This window comes from Lonchura striata, chromosome 20, assembly GCF_050655825.1.
Source record: "Lonchura striata isolate lonStrDom1 chromosome 20, ASM5065582v1, whole genome shotgun sequence".
NCBI classification, from domain to species: domain Eukaryota; kingdom Metazoa; phylum Chordata; class Aves; order Passeriformes; family Estrildidae; genus Lonchura; species Lonchura striata.
Window position 1 is genome coordinate 1,840,019 of NC_140722.1, and position 26,946 is coordinate 1,866,964.

A 26,946-nucleotide genomic window follows, 5' to 3' on the forward strand; every position below is an offset into this window, starting at 1 on the left:
ATCTTCTGTTCATGGCCAGTGAGTGTCCCTGCATGGCTGAGAAAATTCCAGCATCCATGGGGAGATGCTGCGCCCAGGGGAGGAGCCAAGCATTCCTACCTGGATCCAATCTGCCTTTGGAACCCCACAGCAGCCTTTGCCCCCTGCATTCCTAGAGGAGCAGCTTTCTTCCCCCTGCATTCCCAGAGGAGCAGCTTTCTTCCCCCTGCATTCCCAGAGGAGCAGCTTTCTCCCCCCTGCATTCCCAGAGGAGCAGCTTTCCTCCCCCTGCATTCCCAGGGGAGCAGCTTTCTTCCCCCTGCATTCCCAGAGGAGCAGCTTTCTTCCCCCTGCATTCCCAGAGGAGCAGCTTTCTTCCCCCTGCATTCCCAGAGGAGCCCAGGCCCATCTCCCCCAGCCCTGGAGCTCCAGAGGAAAACTCCCCCCTTGTGCAGGATCCTGCTCCAGCAGAAGCACAGCTGGCACTGCAGGAGGGCTGAGCCCCCCTGGGATGGGGCTGAGCCACCTCCCTGACCCACAGGGAACAGGGCTGCTCTCACTCTGGCTGGAGTTTGTTTTTGTTTGTACTATTGCATCTGCATTTTTAGTTTTCCTAGTGAAGAACTGTTATTCCTACTCCCATATCTTTGCCTGAGAGCCCTTTAATTTCAAAATTATAATTCAGAGGGAGGCGGTTTGCATTTTCAATTTCAGTGGAGGTTCCTCCCTTCCTTAGCAGACACCTGGCTTTTCAAAGCAAGACACACCCCTAACCACGGGGGCTCCCCAAGCATGGCATCAGCTCCAGCCCAGCAGGAGGGGAGCAGGGATGAGAGGACAGCCGAGTGTAGGAGGATCGTGGCACTGTCAGGTTTAGGGTTGAATTCCGTATCAAAAGGTCTTTCAGATCTGTGACTTTGTTTGTGGTTTGTGTTCTATCTTGAGCTGCTGCAGAAGGGCTGGGAAAACCCCAAGGTGTCCAAAGCTGCCACATGCCAATACTCAAACTCCTCCAACACCTCTGGGCTCCTCACAAAGCGCAGCATCCTCCTGGGTTTCCCCCATCTGCTTCTCTAGCAGAAAGGGGACCACCTTCAGACTCAGCCTTTAAGAAGCTGGCAAGGTTGGAGAAGAGAAGGAAAGGGTCATTTTAGAAGCTCTTTGCTCCTAAGGGGGCCTTTGGCTCAGTCCACCTGCACACCCTCAGGCAGCTCGACCACCACAGGGGCACAGTCATCAGGCTCCGCCTCAAAGTCCCATCTGAATTTCTTCGTCAGGTGAGCCTTGAACTTCTCAGCCTTTTTCCTCAGAGCCTCATCCACAGCCGAGCTGCACGTGCAGGAGAACAGCACCTGAAACAAAGAGCAGAGATCAGGAAGAGCCCAGGCATGGCACCAGCTGGGCACCTCCTCCCTACAGAGCCACCAGGGAGCACCAGGACAGAGCCAGGTCAGGACCCCGGGACTGCAGCTCTGGGGGACCCAACCAAAGCCACACCTCTCACCCCACAGCCCAAGCCCATCCTGCCTTCAACACCACTGAGTCAGCATCCCACAACCCTGCACTCGGGAGAGAACTCTGTGAAGCAGGAGTGTGTTTGTAACTGAACTGGTACTGTGGAATTCTGAAATATGCCAAAGTGTGAGCTACAGAAAACATCTTGACAAAAGGTATTTTAAAAAATTCAAATACTAGTAGGCATATTTCCAGCAAGTGTCCAAAAGGCCAGCAAATAATTGCACCTCTCATTTCCATGGGCACAGATCTCCCAAAGTATTTTTGTAACGTGGTATTACCAAAACTTCAGGATACAGAGGAAACTTAATGAAAATACCTTGAATGTCAGAAAGGAATGGGAGCTCTCTGGAAAAAGCTTGGTTATCCCCAGCACAGCCATTTCCTTGTGCACAGGGGGCTGAAGTCTAGAGGAACCTCTGCCTTCTATCCCCAAACACAAAACTATTAACATGTCACAAATTCACAGCCTCTGCTGGCACCTTGGGGGGAAATCATCTGTGTGATCAACAGGGCACTGAGCCCCAGAGCCCAGCCCAGCCTGGTTCTGCTCCTCCTGAACCTGTGATCCAGAACTAATTTCCATAAAAAGAAATCTCCTCTGGGGAAAACTCAGCCTCTTATTTACTGGAAGCTGGATAAAACACTGACAATGAGCAGCAGAGTTTGCTGCTTTATGGATGAACATTTGCCTTTTTCTTGCTCATTCTACTGGAAAACTGCCTCTTTCTAACAAAACTCTTACACAGCAATACTGCTGGTAGGAAAAAAATTATTAGATTATACTTCCCACTTCTTCTCAATGAATTGCACATTCAATTATTTATTTCACCAACTTGGTATTTTTTCTTTAACCACTGGTAGGGCTGCAGAGTCACTGGTGACTGCACTGTGCTCTTCTTGCCTTGGATCAAACTCCAAAAATGAAGTTGCTTCCAGAGCTGAGCAGGAGCTGCACAGATAATGCCCTCCCCACAGCTCTGAGCAGCTGAGGCAGAGTTCTGATGTCTGTGTGTGAGGTGGGGATAAGGCAAAGCCCAGAGCTTCCCTGGCTCCACTTCAGGAAATCCCACAGGAGCAGAGCAGTGGAGAACTTGGTGAGGAAGGGCTCAGTCTGCAAGGCTTTTCTTTGTCACTGGGAATGTGGTGACTCCTGCCAGGGCTTCAGGGAGATTCTGACACCGGCTCCTGCTGAGGGACTGAAATACAGACTGAGGGAGCCCAGGCATAAACAAGACTCAGGAAGCCAGAAGCAGCAATAAGGGATTCCCAAATTCCCCTCAAGGGGAGAGAATGGCTGGTTGGAGAGTATTCTGGGTACTGCTGTGAACTGACAGCACTGCTCTGAGCGTGCTGCAAACACACCTGGACTGTCCAGTCCTGTAGTGGGATGGAAAAAACCTACCAAATATAAAATGTAAATTAAAACCCTCCCGAGACTTGTAAGAATCACAACTGAAAAATCTGAAAGCCACTTGATTAAGGCAATGCTTCCCAAAACATTTTACCCAGCAATTAAGCCCAAAAACCTTCACCTTCCCCAAAAGTACAGCAAGTACTTGGGTCAACAAGGACAGGGATGGAACTGCACCCACAGCAGAGCCTCCTGCTGGGCTGGTTCCCATTGCTCAGCTTTATCAGTGTGTCTGATATGGGCTTTTTATGTAAACTAAGCCAGTTTGCTGCACTGCCAGCACTGTCACCAGTAGTGGAGCAACTGCTTTCACTGGGGCTGAGCTACACATCTGCCCCACCTGTCTCAGCAGAAGCAGCATCTTTTGCATTTTGGAATAACCATAAATTCCCTCTGGAGAAGAACCTGACTACAGGAAATCCTCAGCTGTGCTAAGGAATGGAAAAGCTGCTTAAACACTATCACTGCCCTTAGCTCACTAAGGCTTTGCTGCAGCTTCCCTGCACACTGAGCACACCATTCCAAAAATCAGCATCATCAGTCCTTCATGCCAAAGGTTTGTTGTTGTTTTTTCTTTTCAAGAATGAACGACATTCTGGAAAAATTAAACAAACAGACACCACACTGCACTTGCCCAGCCTCTCTTGTAGCTGTTGAGCTGAATTTCTTGCTGAATAACAGAGGGAAAAAGTCAAAGTAAAGCCCTGTGTGCTCAGACAGGTTCCTGTCTCCCATGCAGCTTAATTCCTTTGGCAGCTTCACCCCAAATTTGACACTGCCTTCCCTCCCACTCAACTTCCCAGGGAACAGCCACAAACACACCTGTAAGGTGCTGGTTAAGAAGTTGTCCTGGGAGACAATGTCCACAAAAAAATCTGCTGGGATCTCGTTGAGCTGGTGATAGAGCACGGAAATGAGGTTGATGTAAAGGTCTTGGTACTTCCCTATGGCCTCCTCTGAGCGGCACAGGATGTTCAGGAGCCTCTTCCAGTGCTCAAAGGCATCGTACACATTCCCAATCAGGAAGCAAATGAAGGCAAACTGCAACTCAGCTGTGTGGGTTCAGAGAAGGGAAACAAAACAAAACATGTAAGACTAAACAGATATCCTGTGAATGTGTCATACACAAAGCTCTGCAAATGGTTTCTAAACTCTGGTTTGGCTTTTGCAAAGTGCATTCCTCAAGTGCATACCTCAAACACTGACCCTGTACTGCTCTTCAGCTGGAGCAAAACAAAGCAGAACGGGGCAGGTCACCTGTAACTGTGATTATCAGCACTGGAGAAGGACTCTACAGACAGCAAACAACACCAAACAGCCCCAAACATCAAGGCAGACCCTGCTATTATACTTTGAGTGTTCAGCCTGCCAGTGCTGAGTGTCCAGCACAACATGGGACTGCAAACAGCACTGTCCTGGAATTCTGGGAGAGATCAGCAGTGCCTCAACGAGTGTGTTTGTCTTGCTGAATTAAGAGCCAGGGTTCATCACACTGGATGCTTGGTATCAGCTGCTTTCCCACCATTCCCTAAGACAATTTGTTCTGTCTACATCCTACAGTTGTCTTTGGTAATTTTGAAGAAGAATAAATTGTATAATGTTAATGTACAAAAAAATGGAAGAAGGGACAAACGAAGGCTTATTCCAAACCTGGGAGGGCTTCTCCCTCCATCCTGCAACAAAACAAAACCCTGCTCCAGGACCTCCACAAACCCAACATTTATTTGTATCACAGGCTGCAAAGCAGGCTGGGGAGCAGCTGAGCTCTGGGAGGTGTGGTGCCCCCACAGCAGGGCTGGCACAGCCCAGACACTGTCACTGTCACTGTCACTGTCACTGTCACTGTCACTGTCACTGTCACTGCCACCAGCAGCACACGGAGCACGGCCAGGAGGGGCCGGGCCCTGCAGTAGGAACCACCAGGCCCACAGCTCCCACCCAATCTAACAGGAAGAAGGGGCTGGGGGTGCCCATCCCCACTCGGTGCTCTCAGGACTCCGTAAGAGATGTCCTCACGAGGTTCCCTGAACAGCTAAGGTGCCAGGGCCACTTGTGACGGCTGCTTTTGACTTCATCGGGGCAATCAGGGCTGCAGCACCATGTTCCCACACCAGAGCCATAGAACAGAATTACAGAATATCCTGAGTTGGGAGGGACCCACAAGAATCACCCAGCCCAGCCCCTGTCCCTGCCCAGACCCCCCGACAACCCCATCCTGGGCACCCCTGGCAGCGCTGCCCCAATGCTCCTGGAGCTCTTGGGGCCGTGCCCATCCCCTGGGGAGCCTGGGCAGTGCCAGCACCTCTGGGGGGAGAACCTTTTCCTAATATCCGAGCTAAACTTCCCCTGAAGGCCCTCGGGTGCTCTCCCTGGTCACACAGAAGAGAGATGGCAGCTGCCCCTCGGGAGGAGCTGCAGCTCCGGCCTCAGTCTCCTGCAGGCAATGCCAGAAACTGCCCAAACTTCTGTCCTGCGCCGCAGAGCCCTCGGCGCGCCAGGGAACCGGCAGAGGTCCCACCTGGAGCACAGAAATGCCATTTCCCGGGCGCTCACCGAGCAGGCCCAGCGGCCGGCCGGGGTAGCGCTGCTCCATCACCCGCTGCAGGGCGTAGCTCAGGTCCATGCTGTGCCGGGTGATCTCCTCGGGGGTGGCTCCGTCGGGGAAGGCCTGCCGGGGCAGCTCGGAGAAGCGGATCTGGGTGCCGGCCCGCGGCCGCATGCGGGGCAGGCGGGCCAGCCCCTCGGCGTAGCTGCGGCACTGGGCGCCCAGCGGCGGCCGGCGCTGCCCGGCGCGGTCCCGCGTGTGCCGCCCCGCCGCCTCGGGCAGCACCTCGGCGAAGGCGCAGATCTGGCCGCTCTCGGGCTGCAGCTCCTCGGCCGCCGCCTCGCTGATGAAGCTGCTCAGCGACACCCACTTCTTCAGCGTCTCGTAGGGGTAGGGCCCCAGGAAGGGGTCCAGCTCCCGCAGGCTGTCCCGCAGCGCCTCGCCCTGCTCGGGCGGCTCGGGCCGCACGGCCTCGCCCGCGGGGTCCCAGCGCAGCACCCGCACCTCGCGGCGCCGCAGGCTGAGGAAGCGGCCGGAGCGCGGCCCCGCGTCCCGCCCGCCGGCGCCGGCCGCGCTGCAGTGCACGAAGTGCAGCCCCGGCGGCACCATCTTCACGCCGCGGAACCGCGGCCCCACGGCCCACGCGCTGTAGTCGATGCCGAACTCGGTGCCCTCGGGCACGTCCAGCACCACCACGGCCGCGCCCTCGAAGAAGAGCTGCCGGGCCAGCTCGGGGTCCGGCCGCAGAGCCGCCATGCCGGGCCGCACCGAGAGCGGCGGCGCTGCCCGGACATCCGGGCCCGGCGCGGGAGGAGCCTCCGCTCCGCCCGGCCCCGGCCCCGGCCCCGGCCCCGGCCCCGGCCCCGGCCCCGGCCCCGGCCCCGGCCCCGGCCCCGGCCCCGGCCCGGACCCCCGGCCCCGGCCCCCCGGGCCCGGCCCGGACCCCCGGCCCCGGCCCCGGCCCCGGCCCCCTGGCCCCCCGGCCCCGGCCCCCCGGCCCCCCGGCCCCCCGGCCCCGGCCCGCCTGCGGGAACTGCCCCCGATCGGTGCCGCTCCGTCCCTGTCCCCGCCGCCCAGCCTCAGCCCCCGGCCCGCCGCTGCTCCCTTCTGCCTCTCCGTGGCTGGCGGCTGCCCCCGCTGACCCGCTGTCCCCCAAACCGGTCGCCAGTCCCTCCAGCTGCCTGCCATTCCCCTGGGCCCCCCGTGCTCCCAGCCCCGCAGCGGGACAGACGGACAAGAGCTGTGCCTGGGACTGATGGAGCGAGAGGCCCCCGGGACAGATACTGAGACCCTCACTGTGACACAGACAGCGTCCCAGCACCACGTCCTCCCTTCCAGGACAAGACAGGGCCGGGGTCCCCAGGGATGGGCAGCTCCCTCTGCCTCCCGCATCCCGAGCATTCTCACAAGCCCGAGGCTCAGCACCTGCCACACGAAGCCGCTCCTGGCTCCACCAGCCGCAATTCCCGACCTGGCAACATCATCTGCCCTTGGTGTGCTGAGAGCCCACCTGCAGAACTGCGTCCAGCTCGCGCTGGAGGGGCGCAGAGATGTTGGAATGAGTCCGGAGGTGGCCATGGAGATGCTCAAATGGGCTGGAGCCCTCTGCTCTGGAGGCAGGCTGGGAGAGCCAGGGGTGCTCAGCTGGAAAATTAAAGGCTCCAGGGAGAGCTCAGAGCCCCTTGCAGGGCCTAAAGGGCCTCCAGGAGAGCTGGAGAGGGACCTGGGACAAGGGCCTGGAATGCCAGGACATAGGGAATGACTTCCCACTGCCAGAGGGCAGGGTTAGATGGGATATTGGGAGGGAATTCTTCCCTGTGAGGGTGTGGAGGCCTTGGTACAGGTCGGCCAGAGCAGATGTGGCTGCCCCTGGATCCCTGGAATTGTTGAAGGCTAGCCTGGATTGGGTTTGGAGCACCCTGGTCTAGTCAAAGGTGACCCTGTCTGTGGCAGGGGATAGAACACGATGAGCTTTATATTCCCTTCCAGCCCAAACCATTCTGGGATTCTGTGATTTCTACAATCTTCTCTTTAGACAAAGCCTGGTATTTCCATGTGCAGTGCTCCCTATTGCAAGGTTCCCTCTTCACGTCTCCATCCTCTCAACAGGAAAGAGTTAACCGAGGCCCCAGGCTGATTTAGCATCAAACACATTTATTTCACTTTTATTGAATACAAGAACAGTGAGCACACACGCATACACCACTGAGCACTGAAAAGGAGTATGACCAAAGGGGGTGAGGGAGAACAAGGGAAGAGAAAAGGAGAGTTAGTGAAGGAACAACAGAGCGTTGCAGTTGGTTGGTAAGGTGCTTCTCAAATAAAAATAAATATTATTATTATTATTATTATTATTATTATTGTTACTGTTATTACTCATGCAATTGCAGGCCAGGTTCAGAATGAATTTGTGGGATTGGGTAAAAACAGGCACTCATGTCTTCCACCCCTTTCCACAGAAATGGCTCCTGGAAGAAAAAAAGCAGTGACCAGCTATCCAAAACAGAGAGTGGTGATGGGCAGGCTGGGGCTGAGCAGCAGAAAGCTGCAAGTCACCAGGAGAACAAGCAGTGAGCTTTTTTTCTTTGCTTTTATTATTTTCTTTTAAGAAAAAAAAAAAAAAAAGGTTTGGACAGTGCCACTGATGAACACGCTGTGGGAGCCAGGGACTGCTCACTTCAAACAGAACTCCCTCAGCCCAAGTGCACAGGGAGCCTCGGTCTACTCAATCCCATGGGAGCCTTGGCTTCCCACGCTGGGCACAACACCAGCAGCAACTCTGCAGGGTCACAGCGGCCTCGGGTGGGCTGGCGAGGGGCCCCAGCCAGGTGGGCTCCCCTGGCCCTGAATTGTGCCATGTACTGGTGAACGCCAGCACGGGGCAGACCCCGGCCCTCTGCCACTCCTGGCAGTGCCACTGCTGGGCACAGCTGGCTGGGCTGCATTGGGAAAACAAACGAGAGAAAAGGAGCCTCTTTGCAACTGCCCTAAGTGCTGCTAGGCTGGGGCTGTGCTCTCTGGAAACGCGTGGCTGGCAGCTGGGGATGGGCACTGGCAGCAGCCCCTGTGCTCTCGCCTTCCATGCCTTGCAGGAGAAGCCTCTCTGCCAGGAGAACAGACTCACTGGTGAGCAGCTGCCAGGGAGCAGCTCCCTCCTGGGACAGCGCAGGTGGGAGCAGGGTCTGCCCACGGCATCCTCATGGCTCAGAAGCTCCTGCTCGGGCATCCTGTGAGCCCTGGCAAGGCCTGGCAGAACACACCTGGTCCTGGGCACAGCCTGTGTGAGGGGTGGGAGACTAAAGGCAAAATGGTGCAGAATCATGGCTCCTTCGGTTTCTGCAGGAGCTAGAAACAATTCCAAGAAGGAAACCCATTTCTTTCCTTTCCTTTCTGGTTTTGGTTGGGAGCCTACCTGAACTGCCTGGTTCACAGTGTACGGGGCCCTGGGCTTGGCCCACGATCCCCTTCCAAAGGCAGCCCTGGAGGGAGCCTGTGGCTGAAGGCCGAGCTGGGAGCAGCCCCACTGACGCCTCCTGGGCTCTCCCATCCAGCCTGGAACGCTGGGGACACTCTGCAGGGATGGACACAGCACGCTCCCTGCCCTGCCCATCCCCAGGCAGACAGGGGAGCACTGCCACGGCCCTGCCAGCGCTGTCCCCAGCCCTCTGCCATCACACTCCTGGTAGTGGGGGAGGCAGGGCACAAACAGCCCCTCTGCCTTTGACCCTACTAAAAAACTCAAGAACCTGCCCTACTGGGAACCAGAAGCAAAGCAAAGCCACCCCACTACCGCAGGGCTCCTGCAGGGAGCCCCGAGCCCTGAGGCTCCTGCCTCGCTCCCCGCTGACCCTGGGGGCAGCTCTGGCTCGGGGGCTGGGAGCCCATCGTGCCTACAGCTGGAGCTGGAGCCTTCCGTGCCCCTCCAAACCTCGCCACCACACACTGCAGACCACCGGCAGGACATTCCTGTCCCTTGCCCCCTCCCCTTCCCCCCAGCCAGCAGCAGCCAAAACCTTTCCCATTCCTTCTTGTGGGACTCAGAGTCCCATGTGTGATCTGGGTCTCCAAGTACCCCAACCACAGTCAATCCACGAGTTAACAATTTCAAAATGTTGGCACCGTCTGTACCATCACTGTTGAATTATTTCAGCATTGTTCCCTCCCTCCCCCTCCGTTATATAGAATAATATACAGAACTGAAATGCACATCCATATGAAACCCCACAGGCTGCTCGTTAGAGATGAGAAACCATGTACATATCATTTGCTTTTGTTTGAAATGAAACCAATTCCTAAATACCTTCAGAGAACAAGAGGTTGGACAAGTGCACAGAGAAGATAAGGAAGGGAAGGGGAAAAGTTAACAGAAGCCCCCCAAAAATGCAAAAAACCAGCATGGAATGAGGAGAAGGGCGAAATGACACTTGTGAATTGGAAAATAACTCTAAGGTCATAACTTCAATGTTTTTCTCTCTTCTTTCCAGAGGTGGGGAATGGTTTTGCTTCTGCTTGTGGTTTTTTACTTCAGTTTGCTTACTTGCTTTGTTGCAAAGCAGTTTTCCTTTCCATTCAGTGTGCAACAAATGAACTCATGATTGTGTGTCCTTTCATGTAACATGCAAGATGGTGGCTTATTGTATTGTTACCAAGATTATGGTTATTATTATGACTTTTTAAATCTGATTTGATCACCAATCCAGGAAATTCTTCAATTTATCTGCAGAGGGTTGCCTTTGTTTGTTGGTGGTGTTGTTTGCTATTTGTTTCCAGCATATAGCAGCAGTGCAAGGATGCATTTTGTTTCCTGTTTTTATATATATATATGTATGTATGTATATATATATATAATATATTTGCTATTCCTTTTTTAAAAATTTTTGTCTCTTGCCATGAACATTGCAGCCAGGATGTCTATGTCTTGCTGACAAATCCAGCATGAAGGCTCCTTCTCCCCTGTTCTCCAGGTTTGAATATAGATGTTGGCTTCCAGGAACATGTTGGTCAGGATTCCTGTGCAAGGCAGATAGAAAGGACCAAGTCATGGAGTGCCAGTCCATGGAGGCTCCTCTTTGGATGAAGGCACTGGATAGAAACTTTGCAAACACTTGGGGCCACAGTTTACATTTAGTTAGCAGGAGCTCTGGTTATTGGCAGGAATTCAGGCACTGGGGTGGTGTTGGTGCATGAAGGACATGAGGGGAGCTGCCGCTCCCTCACTTTAAGCCATTCCACTAAAACTGGGTGGATCCTATGGGATGCAGGAATGTCTGGACTTGTTTGTACTGTGGGACAGGATGAGGCAGCTCCACCAGCCTCTCATGACCTTCCCAGCTGCATTACTGGTCGCTTTTCCAGGCTTAAAAGCTGCCCATCAGAACCTTCATATGATAAAGAAATGGAAAGTCCCAGTTCTGAGGAGCCTCTCCAAATGCACCTGCACCCTGGCTGCTGCCAGAGCCCCCAAACTGTTCCCTCTCCTCTCCACCTCTGTCCCCACTGCTCCCACACAGGGTCTGGTGGCTGTGCCAACCCAGAGGAGCCGCATCTCCTGGCTGACAGGGGGGAATGGGGTCAAATAGGGGGTTTAGGGTGGTGCAGGACTCCCCAAGTCCTAGAGAAGTGTCTGGGACTCTGATAGCTTTGGGGTGTCTGCAGGGAGGTGCAAACCTTGTGTGCTGCTGTGTATAAAAACCCAGCCTGAGGATCTGAGGGGACTGAAAATCTGTAGAGTTTCTGTAAAGAAGTTATCATTTTTGCCAGCATTGGTCTGATACTTTGGCTTTGCATAACCTGTAGACAAATGCCTCAGCCTATCCACAAACCTGAGGTCCCCTCAAACCCCTTCCCACTCCAGGGGGACGAGCAGGTCCTTTCCAGGTCTTTTCCTTTTTACATCAAATGCCTCTGAGCCCCGTGCTGAGCAGGACAGCAGGGTGACATCCACAGCATTGCTTTCAGTGACATGGTAGTGGCTTCCTGACCACAACCAGGTGGCAGTGCCCAGAGCCACCATGCCAGTATCTGTGGCTGGTGGGGACCAGAGATCGTGACCTATTACACCCCCATTACCAGCAGGTGTACATCACTCCTGGCAGCTTCTCCACCTACCTGAGGTTTCTTGTCCCTTTCCTCTGGAGAGGGCTCTGTTTCTCTGTACACCACAGCTTTGGTTACCAGCATGTCAGGGTGCTGGAGTTTTGCCTCTTTGATTGCTAAAGCCAGTGCCTGGAAAGCAGAAGGGTGAGAGAGAGAGCATTTATCCTCCCTCTCCTGCAATCAGACACCCTGACTGCAGCCAGAAAGCAGCTGAGTAGGATTCCAGGGAGCAGAGTCGGATTCCAGGATAGGAATGCAGGGGTTCAGAGCTGAACCCACAGCAGCCTGGCAGACGAGGCTGAAGCCCAGCATGGGAATCCAGCATGATTGGGAATTCATCCATGATTGGGAGCCCTCATGAGTTGCCTTTCTCTGCTTTTTTTCTGTACAGATGTGCTACTGAAACCTGGGCAAAGGAAAACACTAGAAAAATCTACAGGAATTAGCAAATTCATTATCATAATTCTAAAAATTAATTTAGAGCCTTTTATTTATTTTATCTCTTTATTTTTTTCTTAAGTAACAAATCCCAAAGGGTGAGGCCACAGGAAAATGAGATTTGTGTCAGTCTTTGTTATTTCATCACAAAAGTGTGTCACATTTGTTCTCTGACACTGAGGCACCATCACCTGGAGAGACTCAACCTGTAGTGGGATTGTGCTGGAAGAGAGAGGTGACCTGGGTCACTTTGGAGTATTTCAACAGAGAAAGGGTACCTAGAAATATGTTTATGACCATAAAAAAGTGACACCATCACTCTGTTCTGCACTGGGATGTGGCCTTTGCCATGGCTTCATGGTGGGAGACGGCCTGAGGGTCACTGCATCCATGGGAACCTGCCCTACTGGACAGGTCTGGGGCCTTGGTGGTCAGTTTTTGGACAAAAGCAGTAAACAGGTTCAGCTAGAAGTAGAAACATGCAGTACTGCATCCAGGGACAGCCAGAACTGGGCAAAGGCAGGGCATCCTGCTCCTACCTGGTCCTGGTCCACATCTTCATCGCCCGTGATGATGATGCGCTTCTCTATCCGGGTCTCGGAGAACCCTCCTTTCACAGTCTGTGTGAGGAGAAAGAGAGCTCTCACCCCTGTCCCAGAGCCAGCTCCAGGCAGGGGAACTCTGCCATGGGAGCAGGAACAGCACCAGCATCCCCTCAGGAACTGCCCCTTAATTCAGCAGAGCTCCCACTGCCCTTGACTCAGGGAGAAGTGTGGCACACAGCAGCCCCCACGGGGGAAGGAGAAGGGCTGGGGCAGGTGCCAAGCACCCTGCTCCTGCTCAGCTCCCTCACAGAACTGCTGCTATCTTCATAGAATCATGGAATCACTGAGGCTGGCAAAGCTCTCTGCAATTACCAAGGGAAACTGTTCCCCCAGCACTGCCAAGGCCACCACTGATCATGTCCCCAGGTGCCACAGCTACACATCTTTGAAACCCCTCCGGGGATGATACTCCACCACTGCCCTGGGCAGCCTGTGCCAGTGCCCAACCACCTTTCTCTGGCAAAATTTTCCCTGATACCCAATCTAAACTTCCCCTGGTGCAACTTGAGGCCGTTTTCTCCCATCCTATTTAATCTGTATTTAATCTGGGGATGCAACAGCCATGGGTAAGGCCTTCTGCTACAGCCTCGTCTTCTTCACTTCCCACCCCTGGCCTGCCCCTGCTGAATGCACACCCCTGGCTGTGCCTGCCTGCTGTGCTCACACCTGGCTGGATGGGACAGGCAGCACCCAGGGCACAGAGCCCTCTGTGGGATCGCCATTCCCATGGGACAGCACACAGATCTAGGCTTGTTGGAAGGAGAGGGGCCCTTTCTGCTGTACCTGGCACAATATAAATCCACTCATCCCCTAATTCCAGGCGTTCAGGAAGCCCTGGAGCTGCTCTCACCTTGGTAACGTGGGTGGTGGTGGAGGTGGAGAGCGTTTCCGCAGTGGCACTGAATATGCTGGTGAGCACCTCCTTGCCAGCAGAGCCGCCCGAGATCTGTGGGACATGAGCAGTGCACTCAGGGGACATCCTGGGGAAGCCCCAGCCCAGCTCCCAGCCAGCCAGGACCTCCCCGCTGGGATGTACCCTCTCAGCCAAGCATGGGAGGGGACAGATGGCAAGGGAAAAAGGCAATTGAGTTGTACTTCCAACTGCACCAAGGGCTTGGAGGGTCAGGGAGAGGTTTCCACAGGTATCCCAGGCTGGAGAGGGCCTCTGCAGTGGGCAGAGGATCTCATGGCTGCTTTTGGCTCTTCCCTGCACACCCTCAGGGCCACTCTAGCACAGAGTTCTCAGGCTGCCTTTGCCTCTGTCCATCCTACTGTGCATGCCAAGGGCTGGGAAGGAAGGCTGGGAAGGATGCACTGGTACCCCAGCACTCTGTTCTTCCTGCAGCACAAAGAGATGAGCCTGGGGCAGCATCTGGTGTTTGGCCAGGCTGGACCCTTAAAAATGAAGGGTGGAGTAAGAAATCCCTTTCCAGAGGAAGGGCTGTGCTGAGCAGGATGGTTGGTGGCCATCACCTCCACTGGGAGTCAGGAGACTTTGTGGGTGGTCTTGGGTGACCCCGCAGGACACCCAGGGCTAAGTGCATCTCAGCCCACTGCCCCAAGGACTGAGGAATTTTTGGGAATTACCCTCCTCAGGCAGATGCTCAAGGTACGGATCTAGCATAGGAAAAAGCCCACAGGTTGAGGTCTCCTGACTTCTTGCTCCCCAAACTTCTGAGCATCCTTCTTCCCTTTCTAATACCAACACAGCAGCCAGGTGCCAGTGCTGGGAACACAGCAGGGCCCAGTGGGACCCACTCCCACTCCCAGCCCTAGAGGGTTGCCTTCCCCAGCTTGGCCTTGCTGGTGGCACCATGTGCCCCCTCACCGGTGACAGGGAGCGAAGGTCTGTAGTAGGAGCAGCTCCTTTGCCAGCCTTGGTGCCGTGATCCTGAAAGAAGAGCAGACGGGCATGTTGGCTCGTGTTGGCATGGGGCAAACGTGGCAGGTGTCACCCTCCAAAGACACCCCCAGTGGGGTAGGGTCCCCCCAGCACAGCTGGCCCCAGTCACCCCCGCAGGGGACAGTGGCTCCCCCACCCTCAAGGGCCAGCCCTGCTTACTGAGGTCACCAGCGCTGTCTCTGTGGTGCCAGCCTGGGCAGTGCTGGTGGTGGTGTCCCTGCTGCCCGGGGTGCCTCCGTCCACCTGCCAGGGCAAAGGAAACCAGGTGAGCCTGGAGGTGCCACCAGAGAGTGGGTGACACTTGCAGGGACAATGTGGCCATATCCTGCTGCCAGAGGAAGCCAGGGAGGGCCATGAAGCTACAGACAGTTGGTGGCTGTCATCCACTATTGATGTTCACTATAGGCATGGCAGGTGGGCCCAGGGACACTCAGAAAACATCTCTGGCTGGGCTTTAGTTTGTGTTTTTTGGAGACTTCAGCAAGCCAAGGGTGAACAGAGACCCCCAACCACCCCACAAAGCCCCTGCCCTCCCAGCACTGCTACCAGGGACAGAATTGGTGGGCTGAGGCTTTGGGAAGCCTCAGGTCTCAGCCTCTGGGGAGCCACCATGTCACCTGGGCCGTGTCTGTGATGCTGACCCAATGGGGAGTGGAGCCTTCTGCTTCGGGCTTCTTCCCAGTCACAGCATTTGCTTTTGGGGCTGAAGGCTGCAGGAGAAACAACAGAGAGTCAGCAGAGCCAGGCCCTGGGGCACGATGCCAACAGCCCTGAGTGCTCTGTCCATGGCATGGCACTGGAAAGACCTTTAAGGTCCCTTCCAACCCAGCCACTCCAATTCTCTGCTCCTTGTGCAGCAGCCCCTGGCAAGGCATCCCTGCCCGGCTCCTTCACAGGTGCCACGCACACAACGTTCTGTGAATGTCACATTGAGTCCTACCCAGGCAAACAGCAGGGCTGGGCTTCTGCCCTGGGCAGACAGGCACCACCCACAGTGCCCTGTGACCCACACCCCCCAAATCATGGGCTGCTCTGTCCCTGGGATTTTTTGGATAGATTTTTAGACACCATGGATAAGGACAAACTGTCCTGCAAAAGCCAAGTGAGATCGACCAAAGCAGTTTCATGGCTGTGCTGCAACCATTTTGTGATCTGTACCAGCTCCTGGTGTCTCTGGGTACACCCAGAGTGTCAGAGCTTTGGGGGAATGGACACAGCCTGCCAGCACTGCCCTGATGCAGCAGCCCTGGAGCTGCCAAGGGCTCCTGCACGGGGAATGTTTCACTAATGCTCAGTATTCCCGAGCCAACAGCACCCTGCCCACACTGGCCCTGGAGCAGATCCCCCACGGCCACAGCTCCACACCAGAGTTTCCGGGCTGGCTCAGAGACAGCTCCCTCCAATTCTGCAGCTCTTTCATGGCTTTAGGTCTGGACTAACCTCAGCAGCTCTGCCCAGCACTGGGGACTTACCTGCAGGGCTGGAGGCTGCCCTAGGTGGGTGGGCTGGAGATGGCCCTGGCCCAGCACAGAGACAAGGCCACATAGAGCTGGGGCTGGTTCTGCTGTTCTGTCCCCGTGAGTGCAATCAGCCCCACACACATGCACATGCAATTTTGTTAGCCCTGCTATGACCCCTCCCAGCACAGAGTGACCCTCCATGACCTCCAGGGCAGTTCCACGAGGCCAATCCCTTCCAGCCCCCGCATGACCAGAGAGGTTAGTGGGCAGCACATGACTCTGCACTACACAGACTGGTCACTGAATTCATGCAGGACACGAGGACAGCTCCGATGGTTAGTGCCACGTGCCCTCCCTGCGGTGCACATGCTGCTGTGGGCTGAGTGGGGCAGCCACACGCAGGGACAGAGGTGACAGTGATTCCTGCTGGTTAGCAGATGCACGAAGCACGTGACAGAGCCATGCAACACAGACACAGCGTGCACGGGCAGGAACGGGGGGTGGCAGCCAGCATGCTCCCCAAAACCAGCCGGGAGCGCACACCCGCCAGGCAGCGCCGGGCACGGACACGGAGGCACGATGGCACCGGGCCGGTCCCAGTGAACGGTGTTCCTGTGTACCTCTGGCTGGGAGACATCTGGGCTGGGCTGGGAGACCTTATCCCTGCCTTTGGGATCCTCTTCCAGTCCAGGAACTGCTTTGTCAGTGTGCTGGAAGGAAACCAAGCCTTCATCTTCTGTTTCACTCTTGTCCTTGTCCAGCTCGGGCAGGCTCCGGGAGATGTCCTCAAAGGCCGTGCCATGGAAGTCCCCGATGACGGTGAAGTCCACCTCCGCTTCCAGGCTGGAGGTTGAGCTGACGGTGATGCTGGAGCACTTGCGCTCAATGGCCAGGTGGTTGTCCTTCAGGAAGACCGAGTCCTTCTCCTGGTCGGGCTCCTCGTCGCCGGTGTCACTCTCGGGGGCCCTGTGCCGGGGCGGTTTCACCCTCTCCTCAGGGCCCTCCCTCACACCTGCTCTCTGAAGGAGACACAACCGTGGAGAGACGGGGCCGTGAGCACCGCGGGGCAGTGCCGGCGGGGACATGGCAGCAGCAGGAGGAGGAGGAGGAGGAGGAGGAGGAGGAGGAGGAGGAAGACTGCAGCAAACATCACAGAGTAGAGTCAAACACAACTCAAGCATGGAGACCGAAACCTTTCTGACAGCAGTGGCTTTGCTGGGGGAGAGAAGGCGACTCCATTGGATTGTGCCAAAAGTTTGTTGGCAATGAATCATCTCAAAAAGGCTCGGTCAGACAAAAAAAAAAGCTCGGCCAGCTTGGAGGCACTTCAGTGCGCTGGTGGAAGCAGATGGATGCAAAACAATGGGTCTGACAGGAGACATTCAGAAAGAGCTCAGATGAAGGGCTATCAGATGTCAGTGACTCAAAAAAATAAACAAGGGAAAGAAAGAGAGAAGAGTTTGAAAGGAAAGGGCCCAACAGCCAGGCACGGTGAGGGAGAAGCAAAGGAGGGTGCCAATTCCACTGAGGAGGAGTGAGCCAATTCCACTGAGCATCCTGTGAAGCATCACCTTGGGGGGAGGTCCAGCCCAACAGCTGCCCCAGGGTGAGTCTGCTCCACTGACACCACCTGCCCCTCTAGAGGCCTCAGGTGAGTCTCAGGGTGACCTGGTCAGTGTAATTGACAGCATGGCCAGAGCCAAGGGATGACCTCCCTCCATCCACTCTTCTCCAGACACGGACATACCTCTCAACTCTGCCATCGGAGGGGACGTGTCCCATTGCCACACTCTGCCATGAAGCCATGGGAAATCTACACCCAGTTGTCCCTTAGGAACAGCTCTAAGCCCACCAATGCCAGAGGAAAACCCACCTCCTGGCTTCTGCTCCAAGCGTTTGCAGCCAGGGCCATCCCCCAGGGGCCGGACTGTGCCAGCACACCCCTCCCTCGGCACTGTGGGAGGTTGAGAGGTATGGGCAAAACACAGGGTGTCCAGCAGCGCCGGGGGAGCACGCCTGCAGACACGTGTGGGGGGCTGTGTCTGACCAATACATACAGAGGGCCCTGCAAGGGGAGCGGAGGGGCAGCACAGCCCTGGCCGCGGGGCGAGCGCTCACACTGCTGGGAGAAGCACTTAGCAAAACAGCACTGAGACCTGCGAGACCACTGGAACAGCAGCCTTTACATTCTCTCCTTTCAGGCTGGATTTTACTGATGGGTCACATAAATGCTTTTCTTCCCCACTTGGTTCCTGAGATTTGCTCTGGATTAGAGAAAAGGGTTAGTCTGAAGGAAATGAACTCTGCAGGAGCTGCTTTAGCGCTCACGAGAGCGAGGGAAGCTACTCAATCACCCGGCCACCAGCTGGCTGAAGGCAGAGCAAGGTGGCAGCTAAGCAAGAAGGGGTAATCAACCAATGTAGGAAATGCAGGAGTGAAGCTGGAAGCGTGGGCACGCTGCTGCTGGGGCTGTGTGTCCGTGACAGTCCCAGCTCCTCCAGCCACCCCCATGGTGCCCTCTCCTGCTCCCAGCCACGGAGCTTGGGTGCCCCTCCTGGGTTCAGCGAGCAGCATTCTCCAGGGAGCCAAAATGTCGTGGGGGGCGCAAAACAAAAGCTGATGAACCGACTGGGCAGCGGCTGCGCATGCAGCCAGTGAAGCCTGACCACACACACAGACAGAGAGGACAGGGATGCAAAGCGCCTGCTGCCAGTCAATGGATGTGAGGAGCCACTGGACACGGGCAGAGCCACAGAACATGCGCACGAATGTCCCGTCCGGACGGTTCAGTGCAGTTACCACGGCCTCGGCCAGGGTGAGCTCACAGCCGGAGTCGGGCGAGGCCAGGTCAGCACTGTCTTCTTTGTGCTCAGGCTCAGCAGAGACTCGTTCCTTCAGCGAGTGGGGCTGGGAGGTGTCTCCTGAACCAGCCCCTTGCCCGAGGGCCAAGGAGCCCACACTGGACACAGGTCCCACTGCAGGGGGTGAGGTGAGGTCAGTGCTCAAAGGCACATCCTGTTCCAGATTTGTCTTCCCCGTGGCTGTCACCGATGTCTCAGTTTCAGGCACATGCTCCTGTCCCTCCTGGGCTGCCCTTCGCTCTGCTTCGCCTTGCTCAAACATCTTGATCTTGGAGGCCACGGAAGTTTCCCTGTAGCTCTTGCTGTCCTCCTGGTTTCCTGGGGCCACAGTAGCATCCCAGTGCTCTGGGGCCACAGCTCCTGCCAGCCCAGCCATGCACACCAACACCCCAGGCTCTGCTGGATGTGTCCCACCACTTGATTGCCCTGCCCCACCTTCATTCACCAGCGCAGGGAGCTGGGATGCCTCGTTTCCTTGGCACAATCCTGCGGTAGGGGACTGTAAGTGTGGGACATCAGCAGCTGCTCTGGGAGGAAAGTCATCCTGCAGTGGCTGCCCCAGAGCCAGGTCACTGTCCCTGGTGCCTTCTGTGACTGTCTGGCTCCCACCCTGCAGATCTTGTCCAACACTGAACTCCGAGTCCTGGTGTGGCTCTTGTGCTTTGGGATGTGCAGTGTGGAGGGACAAGTCCCTCAGGGTTGTCTCAGTCTGGTGTTCTGCTTCTTCTCCCTTGGCGGGCAGCTCAGCCATGCCAAGGCTTTTGCCATGGGACAGTTCTTCCATCCCAGAGCCTTCATCTCTGGTCAGCTTCCCTGACCCTGAGCCCTGGAAGAGCTCTTTGATCATGGGCTTCTCCTCCTGCAGTGGCTCTTCAGTGGCAGGCACATTGCTCTGTGCTGTGTCCATGTCCTGGGCCACCTCCCTGATGGCCAGGTCTCTAACCTGGATTGACTCTGCTGCAGTGAGTGTGTTTTGGGGTGGTTCTCCTGTAACAGAACTTGTTTCCTGATGGGGTTTCCATGAGGCAAATCCCACATTCTGGGATTGTTCTTCAGCTTCAGGATCGGTGCCCACGGGTAGTGCCACCTGCATGGAGGGGCTCACACGCTTGGGCATGGCCACCTCTTTGGCAGGGATGGTGCCCAGGGCCAGGTCTGTGCCCTGAGGCTCCGTACCCAGAGAGGACTCTGCAGAGACTGGGCTGGGTTTCTGGGGAAGGGGTGGAGGGACAGGAACATTGGGTTTGTCCCCCTCCAACCCCACGGTGTAAGTGTGGCCCTGCCAAGACCCAGCTGATGATGGAGGTGAATTGGGCTCTATCTCTTCCATCTGAAGAACCACTCTGGCACTTTCCTCCCTGTCACTGTCTGCTCCAACCCTTCCCAAGGCCCCCCCCAGTGCTGGGCAGATGTCTGGGGACTGTGCAGGGCTCCCTCTGTGCTCCTCAGCCCTGGGGCCATCCCCTGCCAGGCCACATAACTTCAAGCCTCTTACCGAGCTCTGCAGCTCCTCTGGTCCCACCTCCTGGGAACACAGCAGGGCTTCACTTCCTGTGGGTGCTCCTCCAGGCACCGCAACACCAGGTGCCTTCTCTGGATGCAGGGACAGCTCTTCCCACCCTGAGAGGGGATGTCCCCCCAGGCTGGTCCCATTACAGCCCATCCCAGGCATCTCCAGTGCTCCAGTGGGTTTTTCAGACACTGTCCTGTGCTGGTGACTTGCTGACAAGAGGGCTTGGACCTCTTCTGCCACAGGTGCAGCGTGCCCAGATCCCTCCCTGGTTGCGTTTACTGGGGCTTCTGGTCTCTCCTCCAAGCCAAGGCACCCACCAGTGTCCGAGACCAGGTGTGTTTTACTGTCCTTCTCCTCCCCCTCTGGATCTCCTAAGTAGATGATCCTCTGGGTTGCAGAAGTCTCTGAGCTGTCGTCACCAGCCTTCACTTTAATTTTCAGGAGCTCTGGGGCTGTGGCTGACACTCTGGCCTCCTGCTTCTTGAAGGCTGCAGAAGCACGTTCCTTGGAGAGCACCTCACCTTCTCCCTGGCGAGGCTCTGGCTCCAAAATCTTGGTCCTTTGCCTCTCTTCAGGCTGCTGACAGGGCTTGGGCAGCCCTGGCTCCCTGGTGGCTGTGCCTTTGCCTGGCTCTTGGGGCTCCCCCTCCACGCTCTCAGTGGGTGGATGTGCCTCCCCCGGGCTGGACTCACCCCTGCTTTCCTTCTCATAGAGATCATCCTCCCACACAGACTCAAAATCCTCAGGACTAGCAATCATTTTGGCTCTCTTCCTCGTCTCCAAGGCTGCAGCTGCTGGCTCTTCCTGGCCTGCCACGTCCTTGGCTTTCCCTACTGTCACCACCACTTTCGTCAGGCTCCCACTTGTGTTCCCCTCCGAGGTCCCTGCACGTGCTTCTTCCGTCTTGGCTCTCAGAGTTTTCCTCAGAGCTACAGCTTCCAGCCTAGGGGCTTCTCTCTCTATAAATACCCAGTGCTCCGAGCCCTGTATTGCAATTGGAGCAAGAAGAGTTAAACGCATCAGAAACCCCGGCCCCCAGTGCTGCTGGCACAGCTGGTCTGCCTGGCACAGGGCTGGCGACATCATCATCATTATTATTAATATAATTATTACTGTTGTTCTTATCAAGGCCAGAGCTGGGGCTCTGTACAAAGAGCCTAGCAACTCATTGGTGGAGAGGGGGACTGGAAATAAGGGGCTGATGCCACACTGGGGACTGAGCCAGTGTCCTCTCAGGGGACAGTGCTTTGCTCTGCGTGGTGGCTGCCTGACACAATTGCAATACCTGAGGCTCTGCTGGTGGCAGTGGAGCTCCCAGCAGACACATTAACAACCACCAGGGTCTCTCTGGAGGCCAGGGAACACAGCTGGCTACTCCCTTGTTTTCAGCTGGCTCTGGCAATTCTCAGGGGTGAGATTTCATTAGAAGCAAGGCCCTGGGTTTTGGGCAGCTTCACTCTCAGCTTCATCTATGTGCCCTAAGAATTTGTCAGAATGCCAAGAACACAAGCAGGAAAGAAACCACCGCAAGCCATCAGCAGGGCCCTGTCCCTTCCTACCAGATGCTGCGATTCCCCAAAAGGCCATCCTTCCTTTCCAGCTCACCAGGGACATCTCCTCAGAACCCAGCCATGCTGAAAACGAGTGTTCAGAAACTGTCACCTGTGAAAGGCTCCCTGTGGAGTGTAAAAGACCACGGGCTCAGCAGCAGGACCAAGCAAAGGCCACGGAGCATCCTGCAGCATGGCCACAGCAGGAATGTCACCGTGCTGCTGGCAGGGGACATCAGGTCATTGCTGCCAGGGACACCTTGTACATCCACGGGCTCATCCTGCACATCAGCTAAAGGCCTCATGAGGGCCAAGAACAAAGCACTGCTAATATCCAGCCACTTTTGGAACAGCAGGTAGGAAATAACTCACAGGAAGAGAGTTTCAGGAGAACATCTGCACCATGAGGCAGCTCAGCCACCCCTGGCACCACAAGAGGAGGGCAGTGCTAGGGCTCCCCATGGGGCTGGCACTGCCCATGGCACAGGCTGCCTGGGCAAAGATGGGCACCAGGATGCACTCCAGACCTAGGGAGGGGACTGCATGTCTGCTCCCCTCCAACCAGGAGCAGCAATCCATGGAAATGTGAGCCTCGCCCCATGCAGGGGGCTAGGGGAGCGTTTGGAGCAGTTGCCCCCAAAATGCACATCTAGTGACTGATACTGGAAAAGGGAAACAGGGGGAGAGGGGAGCAGAGCCAGAGGGAGAGAACGGAAGATAATATTAGAGAAGAGAGAAGGAAAACTAGTTACTAGTGGAAGAGCTCCCAAGGAAATGAGAAGTCAGTAAAAGCCCCCAGCAGAAAAATGCCATTCCCAACTGCTGCTTTCTCTGCCAGGTGCCAAAGGAAGCAGAGCTCCCTCGGCATGGTGCTGCAAGCCCTGCCCCTGCCCTCACTTCAGTCCCCTGCCTGGCCCTGCCCCAGGCTCTGCCAAGATTACATCTGCCCCCAGAAATCCCCAGGAGCCTGCAAGGAAGCACTCAGGGGGCTGTGCTGGGGTACAGCCCATGGGCCTCCAAGAGAACACCCCACTCCTGAGGGCAGGTACCAGCTCCTCAAAGTGCCAGGACATCCACAGGGATGGGCAGCACAGGCACCTTCCTCCTCTGTGCCAGAGGGATCCTTGGCAGGGACTCTGCCCTGGCCAGGCAGCCCCCCTGAGCAGCAGGGTCTGCAGCAGACCTGGTCCTCAGTCCCCTCCAGTATGAGCCTCTCCCACAGCCCCTTACCCTGCACCAGCTGCTTACCCTGGTCCAGCTCCCTTCCTCCACTCCTGCTTCCAGTGCAGCTTGTGTTCCTTCCCAGTTCATGGAACTGGGAACAGAGCCCATCAGTGCCTGCCAGGAGCAGCAGCTGCCCCGGGGTCCTTCCCAGGTGGGTCTGGCCCATGGCAGCAGCATCCCCCTGCCTGGGAGGCTCTCTGGGCTGCTCGGGCACTCATTCCCTCTGCACTCCCTCCTGCTGCTCAGCAGCCATGCTCAGCCAGGACACCACTCACTTTCCTGAGGGTGCAGCAGCTTCTCTCCTGCCCCTGCCCTGCTGTCCCATTGCTGGAGATCTTCCCTGGGCAAAGGGGATGATTTTCTTCAGGCTCCTCTTCTGAGTTAAGGCCCAAAATAAATGTACATCAAGAAGTTTGGCCCCTGGAATGTGTTCATCCATGACAGGACCTATTCACCCAGCCAGGAAAACACCAAAGTTTTAGATTTATTTCTAAATCAGCTTCTTCCTTCTCAGACTCCTGAGATGAGCACAGCCCAGCTAAAGGGACATCCAGCTCCTCCTTGGTGTGATGAGAACTCTACTCTGGAGGGCTCTGGCTACAGCTCACAGCCCTTTGTCTCCAGAGCCTGAGGGCTCTGGGGAATGCTTGGAACAAATCTCTGGATACTGGGGCACATGCCCCAGGGAAGCAGGGACCTCACGAGCTTTGGAGGTCAGTGGGCTGGAGGATGGAACCACAGCAAAGCTGCCTCTGAAGGGATGATGCTGGGAAGGCTCTGTCCAGAGACCAGCCTTGACCTCTCAAGGGATAAGTGACTTTCACACTTCCTGCCCTCCCTCCCTCCCCATGCATCTCCTCTAGGGACAAGAACAACTGGGAAGGCCATTCCCACTGTGGCCTAGGCAGCACAAGAGACAGAAAGGAAAGAGGACAGCCGGGAGCAGAGACAGCCTCTGCTCCTGCCAACAGGGGCCACAACCTCAGAGAGCCCCAGGCACATGGGGGGGCTTCTCCCCTGGGCATCCTTCAGTGCCCATGCTGCCCTTCTCTGCTTTGTAGGAGACCCAGCTCACCTGAGAGGAAAGCACAGCCTCAGGCAAGGATAATGAGGGAATCAGATGTTGGGAGAAAAGAAGGGTCTGGAGAGGCTCCTGGTACTGCCCAGTCCAGTGTTCCTGTCTTCCAGAGGAGTGGGGACACAGGGCTGGAAGTGACAAACCACCCAACCTCAGTGGGCCTGCAGCCCATGGGCATCAGGGGATCTTCTGGCAGATGAGAGAGCCAGGCTCTGCAAGTGCGCTCTCCTTTTGCCATCACACCTCAGGGCCACGAATCTCTCAGGGAGACACAGGCTCTGGCCTGTGGGGATACATGGGGACATGCCAGGGCTGAGTCTCAGTCACAGACACCTGGAGAGAAACCACAGGTGAGGCCACCTTAGCACCTGTACCCCAGCTCAGGCTGGGCACACCGAGGGCACGACTGACTTAGGAGATGTGTGTGCACTTCACACCTGCTGTTTCTGTCCTCCAGCTCTGAAATAATGGAATGGGGAGGGTGCCAACATGGACCAGGAGATGCTGTTGCTCCGTTGAAGGTGGCATATCCTTGCTGAAGCCCAGGCTGTGCCCAAGCCCTCCCTGACCCCCATCCTGCCTCCTGGGGATTGCTTCAGCCAACCCAGGTTCAGGCTTCTGCCCATGCTAGTGACTTCTGCATGGATGAAGGGACATCCACATGGAGCAAGAGTGTGCCCAGCCTGTCCCCCACCTCTCTGCCTCTCTCTGGGGTGCTCAGGCAGGACAAGTGTCCCAGCACTGCATGCCCCTGGGGCCACTCCTGCCAGAACCAAGACTCAAAACCCAGCCTGCTTCTGCTCAGAGAAGGCACCACTCTTGGCTGTCCCCTCCCTTGAGCTAAACCTGCACACAGGGGGTGCTGAGAGCTCACACCCCACACGCTGACGGAGCGTGACCTGGCTGTGCACAGGCATGGGTCTGGGGATGCCCTTTGTCAGGGTGCCTGGGCCCAGGGAGCTCCAGCTGCAGCCAGGACAGCCTGAGGCTGCTGGAGCAGCCACCCAGGTGTCCAGGCCATCGGGTCACCCCTGCCTTGGGGCCCTCAGTATTGGCTCCAGCACAGCCCTGCAGCAGCACTGGGAGCTCTCTCCAGGAACACATCCCAGAGCCCAGCAGGAACAGCCAGCAGACAGGTTTCACCAACAGCCCTGTACTGGGAGGGATCCCGCTATCACCAGAAAGGGGACCCACCCATGGGCAGCTCTGCTCAGAGGGCAAAACACCCCTTGGCAGGCTGGGGACCCCCATGGTGAGGGTGAGAGGTGGGGGAGAAAGGGGATGGTGACAACCTCAGGAGAGGAGACAAGGCTTTTCTGCGTGAAAGACTCCATGCTTAGGGAAGCTCCACGCTCAGATGCAAAATCGTCTAAGGTGTCCTCTTCCATCGTCTGTGCCAACACGGAAACCCCAGCACCCACGGGGAGAGAGAGAGGGAGACAGAGAGACAAAGAGAGAGAGAGAGAGAGAAAGGGAGAATTTGAGAAGGAATGAAGGAACAAAGGGTGGGCAGGTGGGTGAGCGGATGGATGAATGGATGGAAGGATTGATAGATAGATGGACAGAGGTCACAGCTGTGCCAGCTCTAGATGCTCCATTCACATCTCTGTACTTGATATATTCCATGGTAAAATCAATGTGAGGAAAAGCCCCTCTTCCTCTTCCCAGCCGAGTGCTTTGTGAGGGGCCACAGCCCCCCCTGCAGCCCCAATCTCCAGGCAGTGCTGGGGCCCAGTGGGAACATGGGCACACCCCAAATTCCCCACAGAGCCCGTGCCCTCTCCATGACAGGAGGCAGCCAGGGCAGAGCAGCACCCACCCTCCTGGAGCCATGTCCCCTGCTGTGGGCACAGCACTGGCTCAGAGCCCTGCCGAGGGACAGCAGGCAGGGAAGGTCCCCGGCAGGGACAGGGCATCCAGGCTGGCAGGGGGACACTCCTGTCACATGCTGCTGCACTGAGTCCAGCAGGGCCCCAGGCCACAGAGCCCAGTTGTGCCACATCCACACCCCTCCAGCACCGGGGGCTCTGTCCTGGTACCCCAATTCCAGCACTCTCCTGTTGTCCCCATGGTCCCAGTGCAAAGCCAGTGTGCAGAATACCCAGAAGGTTTGGAATGCCAGCATGGCACCACTCATCTTCCACCTCCTCCCACCACCCAGGTTCCACTGCTGAGAGCACCATGGGGCACTCCTGCACAGGAGCCTGGTCCTGCTGTGCTGGGGACACCCCTGGGCAGGAACTGCGCTGGCCCTACCCCACAGGCTGCTCCTGAGAAGAGTGAGCAAAACCCCATCCCATGGGCCACCAGAGCCAAAGCCCACCTCTCAGGTGCCCCCAAAACCCCTCCAGACAAGGGCTGCTCAGTCTCCTGCAGTGCCCAGGGAGAACCCCCACCACCAGTGAAAATGGTTCAAAACAGAAACAACACCCCTGTCCCCAGCACGTCACTCCCACTGAGTTTCCTCAGGGCAGCATGGGAGCTGAAGAACTCTTCCCCAGCAGATCCTGATCCTCTCTGGAAGAGAAGCAGCAGAACAAACCTCAGTGGCCTTTTCAGGGGTTCCCTTTGGTGTTTCATCCTCGTGCTTGGGTGAGGAAGAGGCTGGTGAGGAAGGCAGCCTCCTGTCCCGGTCCCTGTGAACCAGTTTGCTGTTAGGCTCCTTCAGGGTCCGCTTCAGCTCATTGATGCTGGCCTGATGCTTCAGCAAAACGTCCTCTGGCTTGTCTAAAAACTTGGGAAGGAGAGAAGAGAGCGATGGTTAA

General features: G+C 56.4%; 2 protein-coding genes across 23 annotated transcripts in view; both read right to left on the reverse strand.

Annotated features, from left to right (window-relative positions):
* Positions 1-625: 625 nt before the first annotated feature.
* AAR2 (AAR2 splicing factor) lies at positions 626-6,251 on the reverse strand. Its single transcript, XM_021548103.4, has 3 exons — positions 5,462-6,251; positions 3,731-3,960; positions 626-1,331 (listed from the first exon to the last, which is right to left on the reverse strand). The coding sequence occupies exons 1-3, from the start codon at positions 6,207-6,209 to the stop codon at positions 1,164-1,166; spliced, it is 1,146 nt and encodes a 381-aa protein (XP_021403778.2). The 5' UTR covers positions 6,210-6,251; the 3' UTR covers positions 626-1,163.
* A 1,336-nt stretch (positions 6,252-7,587) lies between these two features.
* Positions 7,588-26,946, reverse strand: part of EPB41L1 (erythrocyte membrane protein band 4.1 like 1) — a 63,059-nt gene continuing 43,700 nt past the window's right edge. For 5 of the 22 annotated variants that reach the window (XM_031506561.3, XM_085557881.1, XM_085557877.1 and 2 more), the window contains 12 exons: positions 26,724-26,915; positions 25,474-25,572; positions 18,755-21,313; positions 18,112-18,219; positions 16,576-16,974; positions 15,113-15,205; positions 14,655-14,738; positions 14,421-14,483; positions 13,443-13,538; positions 12,527-12,607; positions 11,562-11,678; positions 7,588-10,463 (listed from right to left, as the gene is read on the reverse strand). In XM_031506561.3, the coding sequence (XP_031362421.3) occupies positions 10,455-10,463; positions 11,562-11,678; positions 12,527-12,607; positions 13,443-13,538; positions 14,421-14,483; positions 14,655-14,738; positions 15,113-15,205; positions 16,576-16,974; positions 18,112-18,219; positions 18,755-21,313; positions 25,474-25,572; positions 26,724-26,915 (3,900 nt within the window). In that variant the 3' untranslated portion in view covers positions 7,588-10,454. Of the gene's footprint in view, positions 10,464-11,561; positions 11,679-12,052; positions 12,210-12,526; positions 12,608-13,442; positions 13,539-14,420; positions 14,484-14,654; positions 14,739-15,112; positions 15,206-16,575; positions 16,975-18,111; positions 18,220-18,754; positions 21,314-25,473; positions 25,573-26,723; positions 26,916-26,946 lie in introns of those variants that run through there. The other 17 variants (XM_021548122.3, XM_021548121.4, XM_085557890.1 and 14 more) reach the window with 12 other exon arrangements.

Bases quoted from the DNA above. Each gene is read 5' to 3' on its own strand.
- AAR2 (XM_021548103.4), bottom strand. From the start codon at position 6,209: ATGGCGGCTCTGCGGCCGGACCCCGAGCTGGCCCGGCAGCTCTTCTTC. The intron at 3,961-5,461 runs GTGAGCGCCCGG...GAACCCACACAG, and splicing joins CCGGCCGCTGGGCCTGCTCG to CTGAGTTGCAGTTTGCCTTC. The intron at 1,332-3,730 runs GTGTGTTTGTGG...TCTTTGTTTCAG, and splicing joins TCTTAACCAGCACCTTACAG to GTGCTGTTCTCCTGCACGTG.